At 38.0% G+C, this 21,934-nt stretch overlaps 1 protein-coding gene across 4 annotated transcripts in view; it reads right to left on the bottom strand.

Moving 5' to 3' along the window:
- NSD2 (nuclear receptor binding SET domain protein 2) overlaps nucleotides 1-21,934 on the bottom strand; it is a 101,507-nt gene that overhangs the window by 27,653 nt on the left and 51,920 nt on the right. For 3 of the 4 annotated variants that reach the window (XM_062638642.1, XM_062638640.1, XM_062638644.1), the window contains exons 3-10: nucleotides 17,357-17,522; nucleotides 13,452-13,618; nucleotides 12,595-13,086; nucleotides 7,693-7,837; nucleotides 6,608-6,685; nucleotides 5,021-5,139; nucleotides 1,899-1,980; nucleotides 791-915 (exon numbers count right to left, since the gene is read on the bottom strand). In XM_062638642.1, coding sequence (XP_062494626.1) covers nucleotides 791-915; nucleotides 1,899-1,980; nucleotides 5,021-5,139; nucleotides 6,608-6,685; nucleotides 7,693-7,837; nucleotides 12,595-13,086; nucleotides 13,452-13,618; nucleotides 17,357-17,522 — 1,374 coding nt within the window. The remainder of the gene's footprint in view (nucleotides 1-790; nucleotides 916-1,898; nucleotides 1,981-5,020; nucleotides 5,140-6,607; nucleotides 6,686-7,692; nucleotides 7,838-12,594; nucleotides 13,087-13,451; nucleotides 13,619-17,356; nucleotides 17,523-21,934) is intronic. The other variant, XM_062638643.1, reaches the window with a different exon arrangement.

The following is a 21,934-nucleotide window of genomic DNA, read 5'->3' as shown; positions in this document are numbered from 1 at the left end:
GATATTTTACTAAATCCTACCAACTACACTTCTGAATCCACCTGCAAAACAGCATGCATACTTCACCCTCATGCTGCCACTCTTTGGCTGATCGGTTTTAATAGCGTAGATGACCTGGGGAATGGTTTAATGGATTGTATGAATACACTTCTGGTACATACATTTCATTTATTGTATGTCAATTGAGAAGAATTACAGTTCCAAATATGTAGAGCTAAGACTATGATTAGTAAGTATCAAAGAGACACATCCTTCACTGCCTGTTTAACTCTACTGGCAATGAAGCTATTTGCATCAGAGAAATAGTGCTTAAAATTAAACAGCCTGTAAACTAATTTGAGCTTAAAGGGGCTCTGCTCAGAAAACTGTCCACTTCTGGATCAAATAGAGGATTAAGAAACTTGCTTCAATATAAAAGCTATGGCAACATGACAATATTGAGTTACGTAATGTAACTAATGTAGTACACTTACATAAAGTCTGTAGAAGAAAATACAGAACACACTGGCATTTTACTTTGCCTCTAATAGAAGGTTACAATTCTAAAACCTTGTTGGTAAATACATTAAAAACCACAATAATATCTCCACGTCCCCAAATCAGACGTTTGTATTACAATAAATGAATTTGCAGTGCACACGTTAACAGGTTTCACAGAGGCCAAAACTGTAACTTGTCTAGAGCACCAACGTTAGAGAATTCGCCTTTGATTTTTGTGTTTTTAAACAAGATTCACACCTGATCATTTTGTAATTAAATGGCTGTGTGCAAACACCACTTTTTTTTTTACCTCATTCTCAGTTAAGGAAGCTGAAGGAGATGAACTCTTGCTAAAAGCAAGAGTTGAAGATTCTGGTGCTGAAGCCCGATTTCGCTTCTTCAGAGGTTTACATGCATCAGACAGATTTTTCGTTGCTGTAAAATAATTTCGGTTTACAAAGTGAAGTTTGGAACTTTAAAACGTTATCTCCCTGAAGGCATTTAAAAATACTCCTTCGGCTAAAGGAAGGAATGATTTAGGTAGGTCTTCTGGGCACCTATGTAGGGCTGAGAGAACATGAAGTATATTTCTGAAACCTTACGTTTTGGCTTGTTTTTAAAAAATAAAGAGGTTTCTATCAGTCAAATATGTACTAAAAATGGCTAAGGAATGTTTTCCCAAAGCTCAGGTCTATTAAAATATCTTGTGGCTTAGACCTCTTTACAGCAGAGGTAACAGTTATCTCCTCAGATAAACATTAGAAGGCCTACATGATCTCATCACAATCTGGGTACCACTAAAGCTTAAGTTATACATTGGAGCCAGGTACCAGACATCTATGGCATGTCCCCACTTCTACATTGTGCAGAAGCTGAAGCTTACTTATCTTTGGCAAATCATTATAATACCTAAACAGGCATGCTCTCATAGAAATTACCTTAAACTTGGGCATCATTAACAAGACTAACTTTTGGGGCTTGGTTCAAGGTTATTTAGAATTCCCCTCGCGCTCCACACTGCCTCCCATCAACCATCATTTAAAAGGACTAAAATCACATTATAACTGATTACATTGATGGTTGCTGTACTTGTTTCATTGGGCTAATGCACAACAACAGACTGGAGCAGTAGGATTTGCATCAGTGCTCGCCAAGATCACAGGGCAACAGCTTTAATTTGGTGCCATCAAATGGTGAACTTGTGAACTGCTGCTCTAAATCAGCAATACACAATTTCAGTCAAATATAACGTTGCAAAATGGTGGTAGTGGAGGAAGAGGGCACATCCCCCCTCCCCACCTGTGGCACCGTGGCTGTAACTGGTTATGGCATCGGCAAAATTCAGCTGCTGCCTCAGACAACCTGTTTAAGTTATTTAATTGAAAAAGTGACATTAAAACTTATTCTGACCACATTACCTGACTGGTTCTTTTGTGAAGAGGAGGTTTCTGTGACCTTAGAAGAGTTTGTTTTGGCTGTTTTGTCATTGCTTGTCTCCCTCTGTCACAAAAAAAAATATGAAAAAATAAAAAAACTCCTAATTTATGAGTGGTTGGATAAATCTGGCAATTACTTCTGGATTTATGCTATTCAAAAGAAAGCGTCTTTACAAATATCTGAATGGTAATGGAGTTAAGCTAGCCCCATTTAAGTGACTTTTAAAACTCATTTACAGCACAGGGTACAAACCCGTAAACAAAGGAGAAAATTAAACACTATATTCCAGCAGCCCACTTATCCATCCCAAACTCCGCATACCAAAAGGGGAGCTCTAAATGAACGGGTAAACAGGTAAATTACCCTTACTATTCTTTGTCTAAACTACTCAAATTAAAACCTTCAATTACTAAAGGTAAGCTGCAGGATTAGTATATAAATCTGAGAATAAATCCTGTGCATTACTGTAAGTCTCAGAGAGGCTTGCTTTCAACTCCACAACTTATAGCAGTGCCATGGTTTAAATTACTATGGTTAAGATTGTTTCAGCATTTCCAAAAGAAAACCTACTACTTTCAAGGGAGCATAAATTTGCTCCAGATGGAGAATTTATCATTAGAAGTTTAGGCCAAAAACTGGGGAAGGTTTTGTCAAAGCTTTGTCAAAATCACACTCTGTCCCTTACACATGCCACTATGTTTTTCCTTTTTGTATTTTACAAATTCACTGAATAAGTCACCAAAATCATAGCCAAGAATGCCTACCCTGACAAATGCTCACTTAATCAGTAAGAATAATACTACTGAACAGAAGGTTTTACATACTTTTTATAGTTTCCATCTGACATTCAGCTTTGCAAAAGATGTGCAGGCAAACACCTCGAAGGCCAGAGAACTGGTTTCCTTTGTGAAAGTAAATATGAATGGCTACTGCACTACAGATGTGCTACACTGTGCTTTTACTGGCTTCTCAGTAGATAACATGCGCTATCACTAATGCCACCGGATGCTCCCAATGTTTTCTAAGATTACTGTTACACTTCAGTGTAAAAATGAAAGCAAACGTACAGTACAGTCCACTCTTAAATTTAAAGCATGCTTTACAGAACCCCCATTTTGTTAATGCGCATTTTATGTATATCATGAAAGCATGGATGAGCGAATTAGTTTTTCAAGACTTCCATATGGGTACTTATGGCTTGGTTACTTTGTGTGAGAACATTCAGATTTTGTCAATGAGAATTAAGGACAAAAAGGAAAGGATGACTCTCATGCAAGAAGTAATGAGAACACATCATTAAAGCTCCTCCTATCCAAAATGATTATAACAAAAGCCTGTAGGTAAACTGGGAATAGCAGAAGGAAGGTGCTCGGTTAGAGTTTGCTTTTTGAATCATTACATAGACATTTTCACTGTCATTCACTATGTGTTTTACTAAGCAGCAGCACATACAGCTAGAAGTACCCTGGGCTGGCGAATGCAGGAAAGAGACTTAAAGAGATAATTCATAAAAGAAGCCACACAGCAACAACTCCACAATACACAACCCTTCTGTGGACAGAAGCACAAGCACTGCTATACGAGTTTAGAGTTTCCGAATTACCTGATATTTACACACACCAGATTCCTAGTACCTAGCTCTGATAAACGGATCAGATAGAGGACAACACTTTTTAAGCGCACATTACTAAGCATTATTAGTGGTATGTATCTTCTGGACAGACTTAATCTCATTTGTTTTCCTGTTAATAGTCACATCTGTGCCACAGCATCAAACATATCACAACTTCCTCTGCCTGAGCTACGCTGCAATCACCTTTCATTCTGCTTGGGATAATGCAGGCTAATTGTAGTGTACGAACGCTGGTGGGATAGTAAAGAAGTAACTTTAGGGGCAAGCAAAATAAGGACTTCAAAGCAGGAATTAATTACAATAAGTAAACTCAATTATTCCATGGATCTAGTGTATTATAGTGAATTCAAATCAATTTGAGAAGTTTAAAAAGGACCCAAAAAATTCTCCTAGGACACGAGATGAATATTTAACAACTAACCCATTAGAGCAAGAAGGGCAAAAACTAGTTTTGGTCCTCCTTTTTGCAAAGGTAGCAACATTTCTGGAAGAATTATCTTTGTCCCTTGCTTATAAGCTCATTAAGCCTGGGCATCTGAAGTACTCTATACTGAACTCTAGACAAGTTGTCTGAATACTCACAATATCAACAGAGGCACTATAATAACCAGCCTACAAACACACTGACATATGTGACCTTCATAATGCATATAAAAAATAAATCAACTACCTTTCCTTATATTAGGTTGCTTCATTTAATCACAGTACTACTGAAGTCCTGAGATGAGGTCTGTGATACACTACAGTACAATATTGAAAACACTTGAGCTAAGCTTTACACGCAAGTAAAACCCATGAAGTCCAACCCATGGTCTACATGCATGACTAACTAAAGCTGTGCTTAAGTCTCTACAAGATTTGGGCTGTATCCATATCCATATTTAGTGACCTATGTACAGAAAATCCTCACCCTCACAAGCAAGCTAAAGGAAGGAGCCTGTGATTTGTGCAGTAACTATACTGTAAGATTTACTGCAGCTCTGTAAGTTAACAAATGGATCAGCATGCCACCCTAAAATGTTCTATAGGCTTCCAGTTCTTGAAAAGTAGTTTTTCTGTTTTGCTTTGCTCGTTTTCCTCTCTCCCCCACCCAAAATTGTCTAAAATTAGTATTGACTAAAGATATTTTTCTACATCTCTGTATACATCTCTGAACTCCAATTCAGGAGGAAAGGAAAAGAACTACAAAGCATGACAACACAGAAAGGTCATGCCTCTGCACGTTCCTTCAGGAAACAGATTTAGACATGCATTTTCACCACATTTTTAAGTATCAAGTGCAATTGTCATACCTCCATCCTCAAAACCAAAGGAAAAAAACCCACAGCAATAACTCACATTTATCTCTGAGTATTTACCAGAGTTTGGTTACTTTTATAACCCTGAAAACGGAAATGCTGACAAACTTAACTACAGCAATGTGACTGGTGCTGCTATAAATCAACCCAAACAAACCAACGACATAATTACCTTCCGATTATTCTGTTTATCCATCCTGAGTCTTTTCCTAGGTGCTTCCTGAACTTCAAAATCTTCTGTAGGTTCCTTTGTCCTCTTTTTTTGTTTTCTTTTATTTCCATGTAAGTTACCTTGGGATGGGGGATGGGGGAAACTTACATGAAAAATAATCTAAAACCCACTTTCAAGTTATTTTGAACTGATCTAGTTATTTAAGTTACTTTTCTTTCAGTCATTATTTTTAAAACATGGTTAAACATTAACACAGTTTAATGACCTCTTAATGCTTAAGGTCTGGTTCCTGGCGCTGATGACTAACTCTAGAACACATCCAAATCAACTGCTTCATCCTCAAGCTATTTTAGAAAGACAAGTCTACCTGTATAAGCACTAGTTTAAGAACTGAATATTACTGCCCAACATTTGTTTCATATTATCAGAGTGCACATGATTGATCTATACAGCTTTTAACTCTCCTTCCACTTTGTAATAGTGTCTTATCACTGAATGAATTTTTAAGTCTCCGTCTTAAGTCTCCTTAAAGCTCTCCAAATGATGGAGATACTGGTGACATCTATTAAGGGGCCTCTGGAAAAGACAAGATATCACCAACTATACAGATTAATTCTCTTTTCCTGGTATGGCAGCTCCAGACTCTAACAAGCTTACTTCTATTTCACAGGAGACTGTAAGATCCCCTTCCTTTGTGAACCAAAATCCTAAGAACAGAATCACATTGGTCATTTTAAACCAAGGGACTTATTCACATATTTAGATGACTGTTCACAGTAAAGTTCAAGCAGCTGCTAAATTACAAAAGATAAGTGACTAACCTACATACCCCTTCCACAGGTTCAGCTATTGTTTGCACTCTACCTCAAAAAGACAGATGAAGGTTTAGGAAGTGGTCTGTTCCATCAGGATGAAATGACAACATTATTACACTTTCCAGTACTCTATTTTATGAAGCTACAGAGTATTATTCGCATGAAGATTGCAAGCTCCAAGGGCACAAACACGTTAACTGAAAATTGCCCTACAGCTACAAGCATTCTATTCCAGTGGGAACAAATAGCTGTAAGTATAAAAAAAAAATAGCAACTTGAAAATATGGATAATTTTCAAATTAATGTTCTTATCTTAAACAATCTAGGACATATTCTACTATCAGACTCAATCCACAAAGCAGACTGAAATGGCTCCAGGAGAACCTGCTACTTACAAAAAGCCAGCAAAAAAAAAATCCCACAGTATTCTTCCAAGTTTAAGATAAGAGGTTCTGGGTAGGGAATGATTGAACTGACATGTTTTCATCTGCAGATAACTATAAACGTACACAATATATGTACTAAAAACACCTGGTACAGGTACAATTTCAATTACATTTCTTGCAATATGACACTGAGGAAGGTGAACAAAATTCAGCACTACAGTGTTTAGGATATTTAATTTGGGATCCATTAAAATTCTAACGCCAAGGAAGACAACATCTGAGATAAAAATAAAGAGATTATGATACGTGGGCGATTACATAAAAAAATACACTCAATAGCTACTTATAATGATGAACTATTTGCACACAACACAAATTTCAATTACTTCTGGATCTTGATCTCCTTTTAGGTGAGTCTTGAAACACTTTACGTTTGGCCTCTCCAATATTCTTCAATGATGAACCTTGAGAGATACAGAATGTGTTTTTTTTTTTTAAACTGATATCCAAATATTTAACACTTAAAATTTTAAGTTAAAAACTTTTCAATTTTCCACAAAATGTTATTCCACACACACACAGATAGTTAACAAAACTGACTACCATTTTTATACAAGTTTTTCCAAGTCTCACAAACTTTCAAACACTCCCTCTCATTCTTGTCATTGCCCAAAGCAGCACCTGTTGGCTTCTAATACTTCCATCGTAAGTCTTCTTACAGTGCTGTAAAGCTATTTAAATTTGAACGATGATGGTTAAATTTGATAAAGTTCATGCAAATGCCAAACTATCTTCCTCCTCCTTTCTCAAATAAGTGACTCCAAACCCCCTCCAATATTTTGCAATATAATTGAGACTGTTTATCAAACCCAAATGCTAGACAACAGCAACAAAAGAAAGAGAGAGAAAAAGGGTATTTACAATCTTGTACAATGTCCTACACACTTTTGAGTAGCACAATCAAATGCCAAATGGATGAAAGTTTCAGCATAAAGTTAGGAATACTTCTTCCTGAGTTGATGGTGAGGTGAGGTAATATACTTTAGGTATATATGAAGAAAACGTATAGCACTGATTAAACTTTTTAAACCATTTCCTAAGTATTCTATGAAGAAAAACCCTCAAATTTTACTAGTAGCAACACTTCGTCTTCCCTTCCCACCATCCACTCGTACTGGCAGTGGATGCAATGGCAGCTGCTTATGGGCAGAAGAAGAATGAGAAATCAGCAATCTCTAAACAGTAGGTTTACATATAACAACTTTTCAGAACAATGAGCAAGAAATGTAGACTTCATGGGTTGTGTTTATTGTAACCATTGGCATTCCTTTGCTATTGGCACAAACACCAAGAATTAAAACTGGAAAACAGTGAAAGCTGTTTTCCCTACAGGTCTCAAATATGTGCTTAGTTTAATGCCACTACGTATATCAAATTTAGTTAGAGTACACTAGCACAGTTTTACGTTTACCAGAGTCTTCTTCAGATTTGGGAGAGGTCACTATGGCAAACTTTGTGTTATAGCGAGCTTTCTGTTTTTCACTAAGCATGTTCCACTGCGATTCGAGCAATTCTTCAATCTCCTCACTTGAAGCATCTGGATGTTCAGCAACCACCTACACATGCAGAAATAGGGTTGTATTAAAACAAGGTGACCATTAAAAAGAATGGTGTACATTCACCTATCGCTTTGGAATGCTGGATACAAACAAGTTATCTAACATTCATGCTGAGACACAACCAGATTAAAACCTTCTGTATCCAGTTTTCCTTTGAATAACCACTTCTCTGTCTTTCTAAAAACAAAAAAATCTATAAGCATATGCAGATGTATTAAGAACTTTGGAAGTATCTATTTGCCTTCAAAAAATGGAGTAAGTGTAAAATCTTGTCTTGCAGTCATCAAAAAAAAAAAGTATTATTTCTTGATGAAGTTTAAATCTACACAACAAAAGACAAACAAATAATACTGGAGTATATGTTTGCCTACAGAGATATCCATCAATTCATAGGAGAACTCATTAAACACAGAATTCATACACCTATCTTAATAGAGATTTACACCCGCTAGCATCTGATGCAACATTTTCCTGTATTAGTTCATCATTTCATATTATGTACATGAATTTTAGGAACACAATGAGTTGTGCATTTTTTCTTAATAATATGAGCATGACATATAGAAGCCATCAACAGGGAACTTCAGAGAATTTCTAGAAATTTATTCAGCACAAACAAAAAATCAGTACTGAAACCAAAGAAAAATCCTCCCAAACTCATTCACTGTTCCCATATTTCTACTTAAGGAAACCCAGATTTGATTAAGCACAGAACTCATAAAGCTCTAAGATTATATGATTTACAGAAATTACAGTAGCTTCAAAACAACCCCTCTCATCTCATTATCCAGCATTCTCCAAAATTCTGTTACTGGAGTGATGCCGCCAATATCCCAAAATCATGGAGCAAAGTAAAAATGAGGCCAACAAAGCCAAGTGTTCAAACTGTAACACCATTCAACAGAACCAAAATGCAAATTTTCAGTGATAAGGGAGATGATTAAACCTAATTTCTTAGGAGATAGTGTCTTAAAATTGCATTTCCTGTTGTCAAACTGGGTAAAAGTGTGACTGGAGCTACTCCGAGGTTTAGAACAGTTGTAGCACTTTCCTTCCATTGGAATTATTCAGTGTCTAGTAGAGAAATTCATACTGTAATTTTCCCCTAACAGGAGTACGAAGAGTTCTCTTGCTTCTATTTGGTACAACCCATCTGCATAAAACTTGGAGAATACAACAACCTTTGGAGACCTGTACTCAAAGCTTGATTAAAATCCAACAATGTCAAAAACTGACTGAGAGGTGAGAATGTAGGCAGCCCTGCAAGACACCCCTCCCACAAATCTCATTTCTTTAGGAATTAGCATCAGTTTTGACCACTGCTGCTAAGAGAATAGGTCACTGCGCTCAACTAGTGCACAGTTATTTAATTCTCTAAAATATATCACCAGCTTTGCTTACACAAATGAGATATGGTTGAACATCACCTCCGGTCCCACCAAAATACAAATAAAACCAACTTTTAACTGAGTATGAAATGATGAGCAAAATACACTCATGGTGAAGGGATTCTTGCAAAGAAGGCCTCCAAGGAAAATGCTCATCAGTCACCACCAGAGTCTTCATACAGTAATAGTCCATCCTGGTATACATACTGGAAATCACAGAATCATAGAACAGTTAGGGTTGGAAAGGACCTTAAGATCACCCAGTTCCAACCCCCTGCCATGGGCAGGGACACCTCCCACTAAACCATGCCACCCAAGGCTCTCTCCAACCTGGCCTTGAACACTGCCAGGGATGGAACATTCACAACTTCCTTGGGCAACCCGTTCCAGTGCCTCACCACCCTCACAGTAAAGAACTTCCTCCTTATATCCAATCTAAACTTCCCCTGTTTAATTTTTAACTCATTACCCCTTATACTATTGTGACAGTTTCTAATGAAGAGCCCCTCCCCAGCATCCTTTGGAATACTGGAATATTGGAAATAATTTATCACGTATCTTGATGTACATGAAAACCACGCACTTCTTCCAGGTACTTATTTCTAAGTCTAACTGTGCTACAGAACACATGGAAGATCTTTTCTTGGATACCTTTATCTCAAGTCAGACATTCCTTTCTAATGACTACTATGGTTATATTTCACAGAGGAAGTGCGTAAGAATGCCTATATTACAAAATACATCTTTACCCCTTTGGTAACAGCACAAAATACTTCAGTGTGTCGCTACGAACATGAAAGTGCCCAAGCTTTCAACACCTCCCTCAGGAAAACATGCCTCTTAAGTTATTGAACATTTTCCAGCAGTTCATCCAGTGTTCCAACACCCATCATTCATTCCTAAGAATTCCAACTATTCCTCACCCTCCTGTTTCCAGAAAATGTAACACAAAAAATAGTAATTAATAAAATCAAACTCATATATGAATCCTACTACCAAACAAAGCCAAACTCCAAGCAAGACACAGCAGAAATTGCTCTACCTCTAAGAGAGCTTGTAATTATTAGAGACCCCAAAGAGAAGTCCTCAGTCATTCCTTTCCATTCACTTCCATCCCTTTCCAAGTCTGGGGCCAGAAAGCCTCTTCTGGATCCATAATGTTCCTTTCTTCTAAGTTTCTACATGCAAATACTAAAGGAGCTATATACTAAACTCTCAGATACCACCAATACAAGTAGCTCAAAACCAGGTCTGGTTTTCAGCCGTTTCCACTCTTTCTACAGCATAAGGACATCTACAACAGCAACAAAAATGAAGTCCTGGATGGAAAGCAAACCACGCAAGTTGAACTAGATAAAGCCTAACGGAAGGGGAAACTCCTAAGACTAGCTAGGATATGATGTCCAACTTTCACCAAAGGCACAAAACTGCCATTTTAAAAGCAACATGAGAGGCTGAAGTGTACACAGGTAACAAGTGCTGTGCAAGAAGCATGAATATCTAATATGGAATTTTCCACTTTGCCAGTTAACTGCAAATCAAGAGAAAGGAACAAGTCCTGCTGCCCTGACTGGGTTACAGGGACTATTATCTGCAGTCACCTGGTACCTGCAGCTTTCACAAATTAGTTCTGCTCTACACACAGAAGTGCTTCTGTATCAATTAGAATGTATCACACAGCTGGATTTGGGTTTTCATGACTGATTTTATGAAAAGGTATTTTAAGCAGAAATGTCAGGATGATTTGTATGTATATTTTATATACCAAATACGTAGTATTTTGAAACTTGCTTCCTTCTACTGAACTCCGAGCAACATTAACCACTACCATCAGCAAGATTTTCAAGTTTATACAAGTTTTCAGTTTCCTGAAGACAAAGCAATTCCTCAGTGTCAAAGACTGTAATAATATTAATATTTTCCATCTATTAATTTGAGAATTACAGTAGAACTGTAGTAGGGAATCCAGCTTGATAACTGGCACAGAAAATAGAAATACCAACATCAGAGACTCAGCATGTCTCTTCTGCGGTAAGATGTCTGGCTAAGAGTCCATAAATCCAGTCATCATAATCTCACTTGTTCCAGAAAAGTAATTTCATGTCCCTCAATATTGCACAAGACTTCTTGCTACCTACATTAAAGGCTAAGGAAATTCCCCCTCACCACTATATGAGAGGTTACTTATAGAAGGAGGTTACTTATAGAAGAACTGGAAATAGAATTCAGGTCTCTCAACGTGAAACAGATGATTTACCCATACAGTTTTTCATAATGAATATGTCAAAATCTGCATTTAATAGACTGGCTACAAACCTCTTTCCTTCCTGGAGCCAGCAAACTGAACTGCCAATGCTTCTCTCAATTTAACCCAAGCCATCAAAAGGTATGTGTAACATTTTCTTTCTCAATATTAGCTTAAAGTTGCAATGATCTAAAAAGATCCTAAGTTGAACCACAACTAACTGACTTCCACACAACAGAATCTGTTTTTTTCAATTTCTCCTTTATAAAGTTTGTATCTATTAATGCTTTCTGACGTAAATATCCTCTAACAAAGTTAACTATTCGGCAGCTGAATAGTGTGACAAGATCACCACTAACTTTCTGGTCCTGCTGTGGCTACTATGGAATAGTACAAGAGGATGAGACCTCTTGCTTCTTTCAGTGCATGGAAACGTACTGCAAATGGAACAGGTTTTAAGGAAAAAAAATGAGGGTCATGATTTTAAAGTAATGAGCTAGGACAGCAGTACTGCTTTTATACTTCTAATCATCTTCCTAAAAAACATTGATATTAAGGTATTTATATATTCTACCTTCTCTTCAAGTGTAATCCTCTCAAGAGGACCTCATTTCTGTCCCAGCAGACTGCACACTGACAGTGATTTTCGCAAGCTTTGGTAACTAGATTCTTTTGAAGCTCAGCAAAAGATTCTAGGTACATAAACGGAGCTTGAGCTCCAAGAAAAGGGAACACACCAAAGGAATTGAGTCACATGTTCAGAAAGAATGCATAAGCTAACCACAAATAGACTGCGATAAACAGCACAACCTTTGTTATATTTGCCTAAGTGTATGTATGCATATCTATATATTTTACTTACATTAAAAATATTATAGCTAGTACAAACAACTTATGGTTAAAGTACAGTGGCATTATTACTATCTTGTTTATATGCACATCCCCATTCCCTTCTTCCTCTGTTCCTGTTTAAAGATTTGATGCAGGCATATCTAGTCAAAGCTGAAGTATTATGGATTCTACAGTAGTAACTACTTTTTGTCAACTGAAGTAAAGAAGTTTCTTTAAACATAGAAACGAGAAGAGGCAATCAACAGCAATAATGGCGAAAAGAGACTAACCTCATCTCTGTGCTTCTGACAAAAGACCAAAAACTGAGATACTGCATCGCCCTTTCTGCTTCGCGGAGTAGATGCTGGAGTTTTCTTTCTATTGAGAGGGGAGCCTATCCCTCGTTTCGATTCTGCCTGTTCGGATGACTTTTGAGGAGTAGTATCCTTAGTCCCTGACTGAGTGCTTTCTTCCATATCATCAGTGGCTGAGAATTTTGCTGTCCTTCTCCTCCTCTTGTTAGGAATGCCAGACTCCTTCATCGATTTCAGATTTTGAGTGGTTTCTTCGCTCGAGTAAGACGACTCATCTACCTCCTCCAGGGGTTCCACAGCAACACCAACTTCCTTTGCCACTCGAGGATTAAGATGTGGTCTGTCCCTAACATAGATGAAGGTGTATTTGGCCTTCCGTTCTTCCACTGTCATGCCTACTGCTTCACTTGCTTGCTTAACACCCATCTCCCACTGTGGCCGCAGCTTCCCTGAAACAGGCTTTAACATCTGCAAGGTAAGATGGCAGTGTGAGAAATTTGCCCACTTCTGATTTAAAAATGTCAACAGTAACAAAAAACAACTCTAAGAGATGAAGTGTAATGTATAATTATCATTCAGACATTAAAATGGAATTGTATTCGACAGTACTGGTACCATGCACGAATCAATGACAAAGCAGAAGAGCACTGATTTTTAACAAGTAATAAACAGTGGTAAAACATCCTGTTCTTTACATCTCTAAGTGAAGTATAAAACTACAGGTGTCTGTAAAACAAGCTGTCTTTAAAGTTCCCTAGAACATTTATTTATATCTGTATATACCTCTAACAGTAAAAAATCTCTGAATCTTGTCTGACCTGCTAGCTTCTTACCTTTATTTTCTCTGATTTAGTGAGGGCTTGTTTTGCACTTTCGTGGCATAATTGTTCAAACTGGTCTTTTTCTTTAAAGGGCACAAGGCTCTTCTCAAATATCCAGGCTCGCTCTGGGGCATCTCCAAAAAACTGAACATGATATTGACGAAAACTCTTTTTCTGTCCTGAAAATTAAAACCAAATGTATTTAAGATACGACACAGGTTGTTCTCTGCACTTTCAGACTTGAAGTCTTTTGTAAACTGCTATAATTCCCATGACAAAAGCACAGTACAACTGGTTAACCTTTCAAAAACCCACTTAACCGGCATTAAAGTCTCTCAGCTGTAATCTATGGGGTCAGATACAAAAGCCCAATAGTTTAATTCCAGAAAACAATACACTTTGCTAAATTAACTGAAGGTTACTACTGTCTGTCAGTGCTTTCCATGTGTATTAACTTGTAAGTAGGCCTGGATGTTTCTGAAAATGCTACATTTGAAAATGTTTTCAAAGCTTGGACAGCTGCTGCCTTCAGCCTCATCTCTGATTCACCTAAACTTTATCATATTCTTAAGCTGAGATACAAACTTCATCTAGTTTTAACACTGCAATCACAACTTCATCCTAACCAAGCTTTTAAGGAATCAAAGCAAGAAATGAAAAGGATTTGGGTGGTGGAAGAGAGAAAAGGGGAAGTGGGAAGATAAGAGAACACTTCTGAAACCTAGATAAGAAACATTCATTCTTCTAGCATTGTAAAGAGGAATGCTGTCTCACTGCCGTAAGGCACAGGCATACGACCTTCTTTCTGTTAGTACTCTGTAGGTTGTATTCAGACACATGGCACTGGGGTTTTGTTAGATCGATTTCTATAGTTTCTTAGGAAAATGTACCACAGAGATCCTTGATAATGAAGCATAAACCTTGCTCCTTTCAAGGGGAGGAGTAATTCAGTTAGGAACAAATAAACAGCTTTATTTCCCTCAAAATAATATTAGGTCTATTATGACATAATAATCAATGAGTAAAATCACAGGGACTGCCTGATCAAAACTCTTGAAAGACTGCTACATGAAAAATTTGTCTGAGGAGTCTATAATAACCACTCCAACAATTGTATGAAAGCAGTCAAGAAGCCATTTAGTTTACTACCAACACTGAGTCTAGCTATAATCCTAGAGATACTCATTCAATCTGTTCTTAAAAACCTTCTGTAGAATCATAGAATAGTTAGGGTTAGAAAGGACCTTAAGATCATCCAGTTCCAACCCCCCTGCCATGGGCAGGGACACCTCACACTAAACCATGTCACTCAAGGCTCTGTTCAACCTGGCCTTGAACACTGCCAGGGATGGAGCATTCACAACTTCCTCGGGCAACCCATTCCAGTGCTTCACCACCCTTACAGTAAAGAAATTCGTACCATTTTTCCAGGCAATCAACCCCAATGTGTCACTATTTTCTCTTTTCCAAGTTTTTAATATGCAGTCTAAATATTCATTGCCACTATGCTCTCTTCTTACCAGAACGAGTTTATGCCCTTTCTTCTTTGCACTTAAACTATTTAAGGCCAGTTACTGGGTTCTCCTTTAGCTCCTCCTTGTCAGATTAAACAGCCCCAAGCTCCTTCAGTCTGCCTGCACAGATAAGATTCCTAGATGTCTGTGCATGCTGTTCTCAGACCTTTCTGTTTGGTTCATGTTTCTTTACATTAGATGGCCCAAACAGAAAGAAAAAAAAACCTAATACTCCCACTGAGACCATGCTACCCTTGGAAAACCAAAGGATATAATTCATGCTTTTTATAGGCAGCACTATTAATTTACGTCAATGTGGATTTTGGTCTTTCTGCAGAGAAAACTATGATGGATTAGTACGACTGATTCCTCTCTGTGAAAATGCAGCTTTCCACTCGTTTGCCAGCTTGATCACCTACCACTATAAAAATCCAACCCCTATTCCTACTAAACCGAGGGTTTTTTTCCAGACTACACCTCCAACATGTCAGGATTATTCAGATTTACAATCCTTACAGTTCCCCCACACTGGAAATCTGTAATTCCAATGCACATTTTAGATGTATATTCTAGTCCATTTTCTAAGTCCTCAGTACAACCCTTGAAAACTAGGGAAAAAACAAACCACAAAAACACCGCTTTCCCACACTTGGACATACATATTTCAAAGTTACTGAAATCTCTAGTGACAAGTAAATGCCCTATTCTGTTCAGAACAACGGAAGTCGATACTTCTGCCTGTTCTAATAAAATACATGAAATCATTGAGAAGCATAAGTATCAAAACAAAGTCATGTGCTCCTATTTTGGTTTGATATTCCTATTAACCTCTTGCTTTTCTCCTTAACCTGCAAATTTTCTGGATTCTGTTTTCAGGTTTTCTAAACTTTCTGTGCAATTTTGCATAAACATAGTAAAAAACAGTTTACAGTGCTCAGCTGTAGTTAAAACTAGCGAGGGATGCAAACCGCAGCAAGAAGATTTGCTGTAAATACAACAGTAGCAAAAGGAAGGCTAAGGATTGCTCACTGGGGCTGGAGACTGAATGACAAAGGGACACAGGCTGGGGGACTCCACACCTCCGTCTCAGGGTTTTGCTTGTTTCTTAGACTGTAACATCTATTCTGAAGCCTTCTGGTCCTTTAGTCTAGTGATAAAGGCTGCAAGACTGACACACTACCCACAGCATATTAAGGAAAAGTCAAGGCACACTTAATCAGACTGCACATCTCCAAGATGCTGGACCAGGTCGGATGCTTCAGAAGACGTTGAAGGTGTTGGCCAATGTGGTTGCAAGGGTGATCTCTATAATTTTTGAAAGGTCACAGCCATTTGGGGAGATATCCAATGACAGGAAAAAGGTAAACACTCCAAACATCGTACCTATCTTCAAGAAAAACAGCAACAATCTGGGGAACTACAAGTCAGGTTGACCAGCTTACCTTCAGTGACCACAAGATTACGTGGCAAATTCTCCTGTAAGACCTATTCTCCTGTATGTCCAAGTGCATGAAAGACAAAAACGGGTCTGGGAATAGCCAGCACAGGCTCCCCAGGGGCAAACTGTACCTATCAATTTGACTCAAATAGCACTGATACAAAAGGCAATGGATGCAATTGAAAGAAAGGAAATTTCAACTAGATAAAGGAAGACGTGTTCTTGCCATAATGGCTACCAAATAACTGAAACCAGTTGCCAAGAAAAGCCATAAAGTCACCGTGCCTGAAGACATTAAATATTTGACTGGACAAGGCCCTGAGCAACCTGCTCTAACTTGGAGACCATACAACTTGTAGAGGTCCTTTCCAAACTCCATTACTTTATCATTCTACAACCAGAGCAGAGATGCCTCAAAGGTTTCAGGTATCAGAACAGAGAAAGCTCCAAATGACACGAAGAAATCATACAGATTCCTACTCAAAAAGCTTGTTAACACTTGATAGTCCCTGTATTTTGAATAAACTAATGCTGTACCGATTCTACAAACCACAGAAAATCTAGTTGCCTGAATTACGGATTGCTTGTAGTAAAGCATAATCATCAGGAGTATTTAACGCCCATTAGCTTTCAACAAAGTTTTTAGCCTACATCACTTCTCCAAGCATCTCCCTAAAACCAGTGGAAAGCACCATCAGATAATTTTTAATAAGACTTCACACAGTTTCATAGATCACAATTTTGGTATCTGTCAGAGAATGTTCCCAGTTAAAAAAAAAACACAGTAGGAAAAAAGCTCTGTCTGCTATATGCTCAAGAGTAGCGTTCACATGATTTTAACATTCCTCTTGACAACAAGGAGGTGATTCAGCTACTGATACAACTGAATAAAGAACAGAATTTCCCCAAAACAATAGTTATGGATACCTAAAGAAATTGGGATGTTTGCAGCATCACTGACATACCTTTTAGTTTAGTGTAGGCATGGAGAATAGGATCAGCAGAAACCATACATGGCCACCATGGAAAACCAGACACTTTTGACCACACTAGATCTCCTACATTGTACTTCAACAGATGGACTTTGTCTTCTTTGACGGTACTTTGAGTTGGATCTCTTTTAGCAGGAGCCTTAAAAAATGAAAAAAAGAAAAGAAAAACCTATCACCATGTTTCTTCAGATGTGCACTAAACAGCACACAAAAATAACCAACAAATCACAGTTTGTATTCTGTTTAAACATTATATGCAAAAACAGTGTTAATGGAAGGAAGCAGATAAGAAACAGTTCACCAGAATAAAGAACTATCACGTCTGCTAGCAAACAATAATTTTATTTCATGTGTAATAAAAACTATGGAATAATTTTTGTTCTCTCATTTTGTTCCATTTATGGTTTTAGTTTTAGTAGGAAATATTGGCACGTAAGCTGTGGTTTGCCTTTATCTTTTGAATCGCTGCTGAGGGACCATCAGGAAGGCTTACTTTAATTTCAAACACATTAACTGAACACTGGATGTAGATGTGGAAGAGCCAACCCCCCTCTGTATTCAATATTATTAACCAAGTAAAGTGTAATACACACAAATGTGTTCTTACATTTAAAACCATAAAAACATCTCAAACCAGAACAGACTGAAATACTGCCTTTATGTCTAAATACAAATGCACAAATAACCCATTACCCCCCCCCCAACACTCTGCATCTTTCAGCTGTATTTTTACATACTGAGAATTGACATGAACCCTTCCCCACACCCTTTAGCAAGGTTGTTCTCTGTTCCAGTCCTAGCAGTAAAAGTTTGTGAGTGCTCAGCTGGTGCCCTGAAGCTATGTTAGCTATTGGAAAACAGTTACAGAACTACTTCCACTTCAAGGGACAGATTTAACCACCAGGGAGTTTTGTGCTCCCCTGTGATAGACATATTCTTACTGCTTCATAACAAAGTTCAGCAACACAGACATTTATTCACCAACTAAAACCATTCCACAAAGTTAGTTACATCTTGTCTTTTTAGCTTCGTCTTTTCTGTTTGATAGAAATACTGGACACCTTTATCTAGGTAAGCACTAATTCTAGATGTAACAAAGCACAGGATGTGCCTCATTACAGATATGTTAAAAAAATCAGCTGTAATTTTTCTATTACTAAATTTATGAGCAATGTGTTTCATCATTCATCTTGCCAGCAGTACCAGCTCAGCATACAGAGCTTCAGGCTTTCAGTGGATTTAATGTTAGACCTGGAGCAAAATTCTGTTTTCATTAATTAGAAGTGACAAGAGGAAAGAACGAACACTGTTAAGAAACTGGAAATCTAGAATGCAAGTATCTGGAGCATTATGTTATATCAGAGTAGATTAGGTTACCTTGGCCTTGATTTTAAATCCAGATAATACTATTATAACTAATTACACATTATTTCCAAACACAATCAACAAAAACCTTTGATGTGCTGCAGAACCATAGAGATTCTTCTTGCACTTCAAACACAGAGGTACATTCAATCAAAAAACCTAAAGCTTATTGTACTCAGAAAGTTCTTTCCTCAAAGCTTTTACAGCTATGCCTGGTAAACACGCATGATGCTATGTCATCTGATTGTTAGGGACAGTTACTCATCCAGTGATTCAGCTTTTCTGATGAATTCAGACTTGGTTCATGTGCCTGCAGCTAGAGCCATGTTCCCATGTCTCAAGGTTTCTGGCTCTCTAAGGATTCTGTAAGACTGTCAGCAAAACCCCCCCGCTGAGCTTGCCTCAAGTCCAGCACTCTCAATAGATCTCAAAGATTCCAAGCAGATGTGAAAAATCAAACCCTCCTTCTAGCAGCTAAACATGACATGAAAAGTTACGCTTAAAAGCTGAAAATTAAGAAATACATACGCTGAGAAAAGATCTGCAAAAACATTAATCCCAACAAACAAACCGATTTCAGCGTTTAAACTGAACAGGTGGGCTGAAAATGGTTTCCAACGAGTTCAGTTTCTCAAATGTAAAAGTCAGTGAGGATTCTGAGTTTCAGCTTTGATTTATGAGTCCCTGGTTTTTCAGAAAGTGCAGCTAAGCTGCAAAGATTTATGACTACAGTCTGAGAGGGAGCTGGCTGGAATAATGAAAAGACTCTAGCAGTGCTTCTTACTGCAGCACAATCCAAGAAGGGTGGTGGTACAGGGGTGAGTATCACATTTGAATGTATCTACAAGCACTTCACAAAGTCTTGAAATGCCCACAACACTGACTTTATAGTTTTAGTATAGTGGACCATGATAAAAAACTTGAAAATGACAGGCTGTGATAAAACCTGCAAGGTTTATCTCTATACCACGCTTGCTGTGTGTATGCTTCCTTAAGGTGATAAAATGTGCATACTTTATAAGAATGGCAAAATACAGCACAGAATTCTGTGTGCAGAATTTTAAGAGCTCTTGTATAAGGTTATTTAAAAGCCTACAGGAAATATTACTATGAACTAGCACACTTCCATCTTACTTTCCCGCATCATTCCGGTTCAGCTTGATTTTCTTAATCTGGGAATTACTCTGGTCTATTTAACCACAATCCCAAGAATGAACAGTGAGGTAAAATTCCTGGCAGGTACTTCTGAGACAAGCAACTGTAGGACTTCAGTAGTCTCCTCAAAAACATTTTACAAACTGCCAGCACTGCATTAAATGCTTAAGTGTTTAAATTGTTTAAAAACACCAGAAAATGCCAGACACTGCTAGAAGGCAGTCACATGCATAGATTGTAACTTCAGTGTCCAGGCTGGTTTTATTTAAATTATTGATGGAATAGCAGGAAGAGAGTATTTCTAAACAAACTTCCAACCCAGTCTCCTGATGGCATCTATGTTCTCACATGATGAGAGCTGGAGCTTCTTTAGACACTCGGACTCTTTGCAGCTTTTAAGAACAGGAAATCACCATTCAAGTTACAAAGTGATACAGACAAAATTTATGCTTGCAGGGTTTTTTCCTCCTGAAGAAAACAGGAACTACTGTTTAGTCAAATTCTGATTCCCAACAACACGTAGTCAGGCAGAACCAGGAATCTACTGCACACCCGTGGAAGATGGAGAGCCAGGACTGGATGCTCACTTGTACCAGAAGACAGGGAATACCTCCTCCTGCAATAGCTGATCTGTTCTTGCTGTGATGATAACTTAAGCAAGCAAATTAAGACGGTTTACAGCCCAACTGTAAAGCAAGGGAAGGGCACACAAAATAGAACTATTTTAAAATAACTTCCCTTCAATTTCTGGCTCTTTACATCCTTTTACACCTTTTTACTTCTTGAAATTGTTCTCATTTCTAATTAGCTCTCCTACCCATACATGTCAGCAAAGTCAAGTTTGTTGGGTCTTCTGTGCTGCAGAGGAGCATAAAATAGTTTTTGCTTGCTGTCATTGCTAACTGAGTCTTGACTGATCCGTGTGTGATCCATCCTGCTCCTTTTACTGCAGATTTGACAGAAGTAAACACACACACACATTTACTCACAGCATTTCCCCCTACTCTTTCCTTAATTACAGGCAAGCTTTGCAGCCTCTGAGATAACTACCACCGCAATCACCTTAGGCCCAGACTTCAAAACCAGTTATACTAAACAGAGGAAGGAAACAGCTTGTGGTTGTATTGCTTTTCTATTTTGGGAAAGAATTCCTGGGTTTTTCCCCCCCTTTCAAGCACCAGACTGCAGAGTAGTTACGTAAATGGGCAATCAAAGCCTGGGTGATGACTCCCACACACAGCAGCCCTAACACTGAACAAACACAGGCCATTTGACAGGCTCTGTACCACTTGGTATGGCAGACACTGAAATTCCTGACTTTCTGGATTAATATCCCAATGAAAGACTTGCTCTGAGAGGCAGCTAGATGGATTTTATTTTCTCCAGGAGGGCATGGAATGTGGAGTAATTCCCTTCTTGTAACTGAGTTTTTCTGTGAAAAATTATGCCTTGTTGAGTAACAGCATCCTTAAAAACTCATGTGGGCCAGCAGATGCAACAGGCCGAGGACCAAGAAAGAAATAGCATGCCTTTCCTCTTCCCTTAGCATTCCACAGATTTGACATTTTTCTCAGCACTTTCATAAGCAATGAGTGACAGGCAGATTGAAAAGAATTCATGACAATGCTGTAGCATTTTACCAGCACAAAAAAGTGGCTTGGCCATAGAAAACACTGGTATTTAATTAACTTTGCCTACATCTGATCAAAAGAATCCAATCCACATCCATTTAGTTCTGGTGTGACTGAAGAACATGACGAAACAAAAGAACACACCATGAGTGATGGGTAACTTCAAAGCTTAGAACTATCTTACAATGACCAAAGAAAAATGGATTTAAAGGCAGCATATTTACTGTACTGAGAGCTTTAGGTTTGTTTGTAGTCTCTATTATGAAAACATCATGATGAGTATTTAGTATACAAGGGACAAAAGTAATTTCAGAACAACCAACCACCTAGAAGGCTTACTAGGTGATGTCAGACAGAGGTAACTTTATCCCTTTTAAAGTGATCAGTGGTAGAGATATTA

The sequence above is a fragment of the Pezoporus occidentalis genome, unplaced genomic scaffold (genome assembly GCF_034315485.1).
Source record: "Pezoporus occidentalis ecotype Australia unplaced genomic scaffold, CSIRO_AGI_Poc_V1 ctg58, whole genome shotgun sequence".
Lineage (NCBI taxonomy): Eukaryota > Metazoa > Chordata > Aves > Psittaciformes > Psittacidae > Pezoporus > Pezoporus occidentalis.
This window is presented reverse-complemented; position numbering and strand designations above follow the sequence as displayed.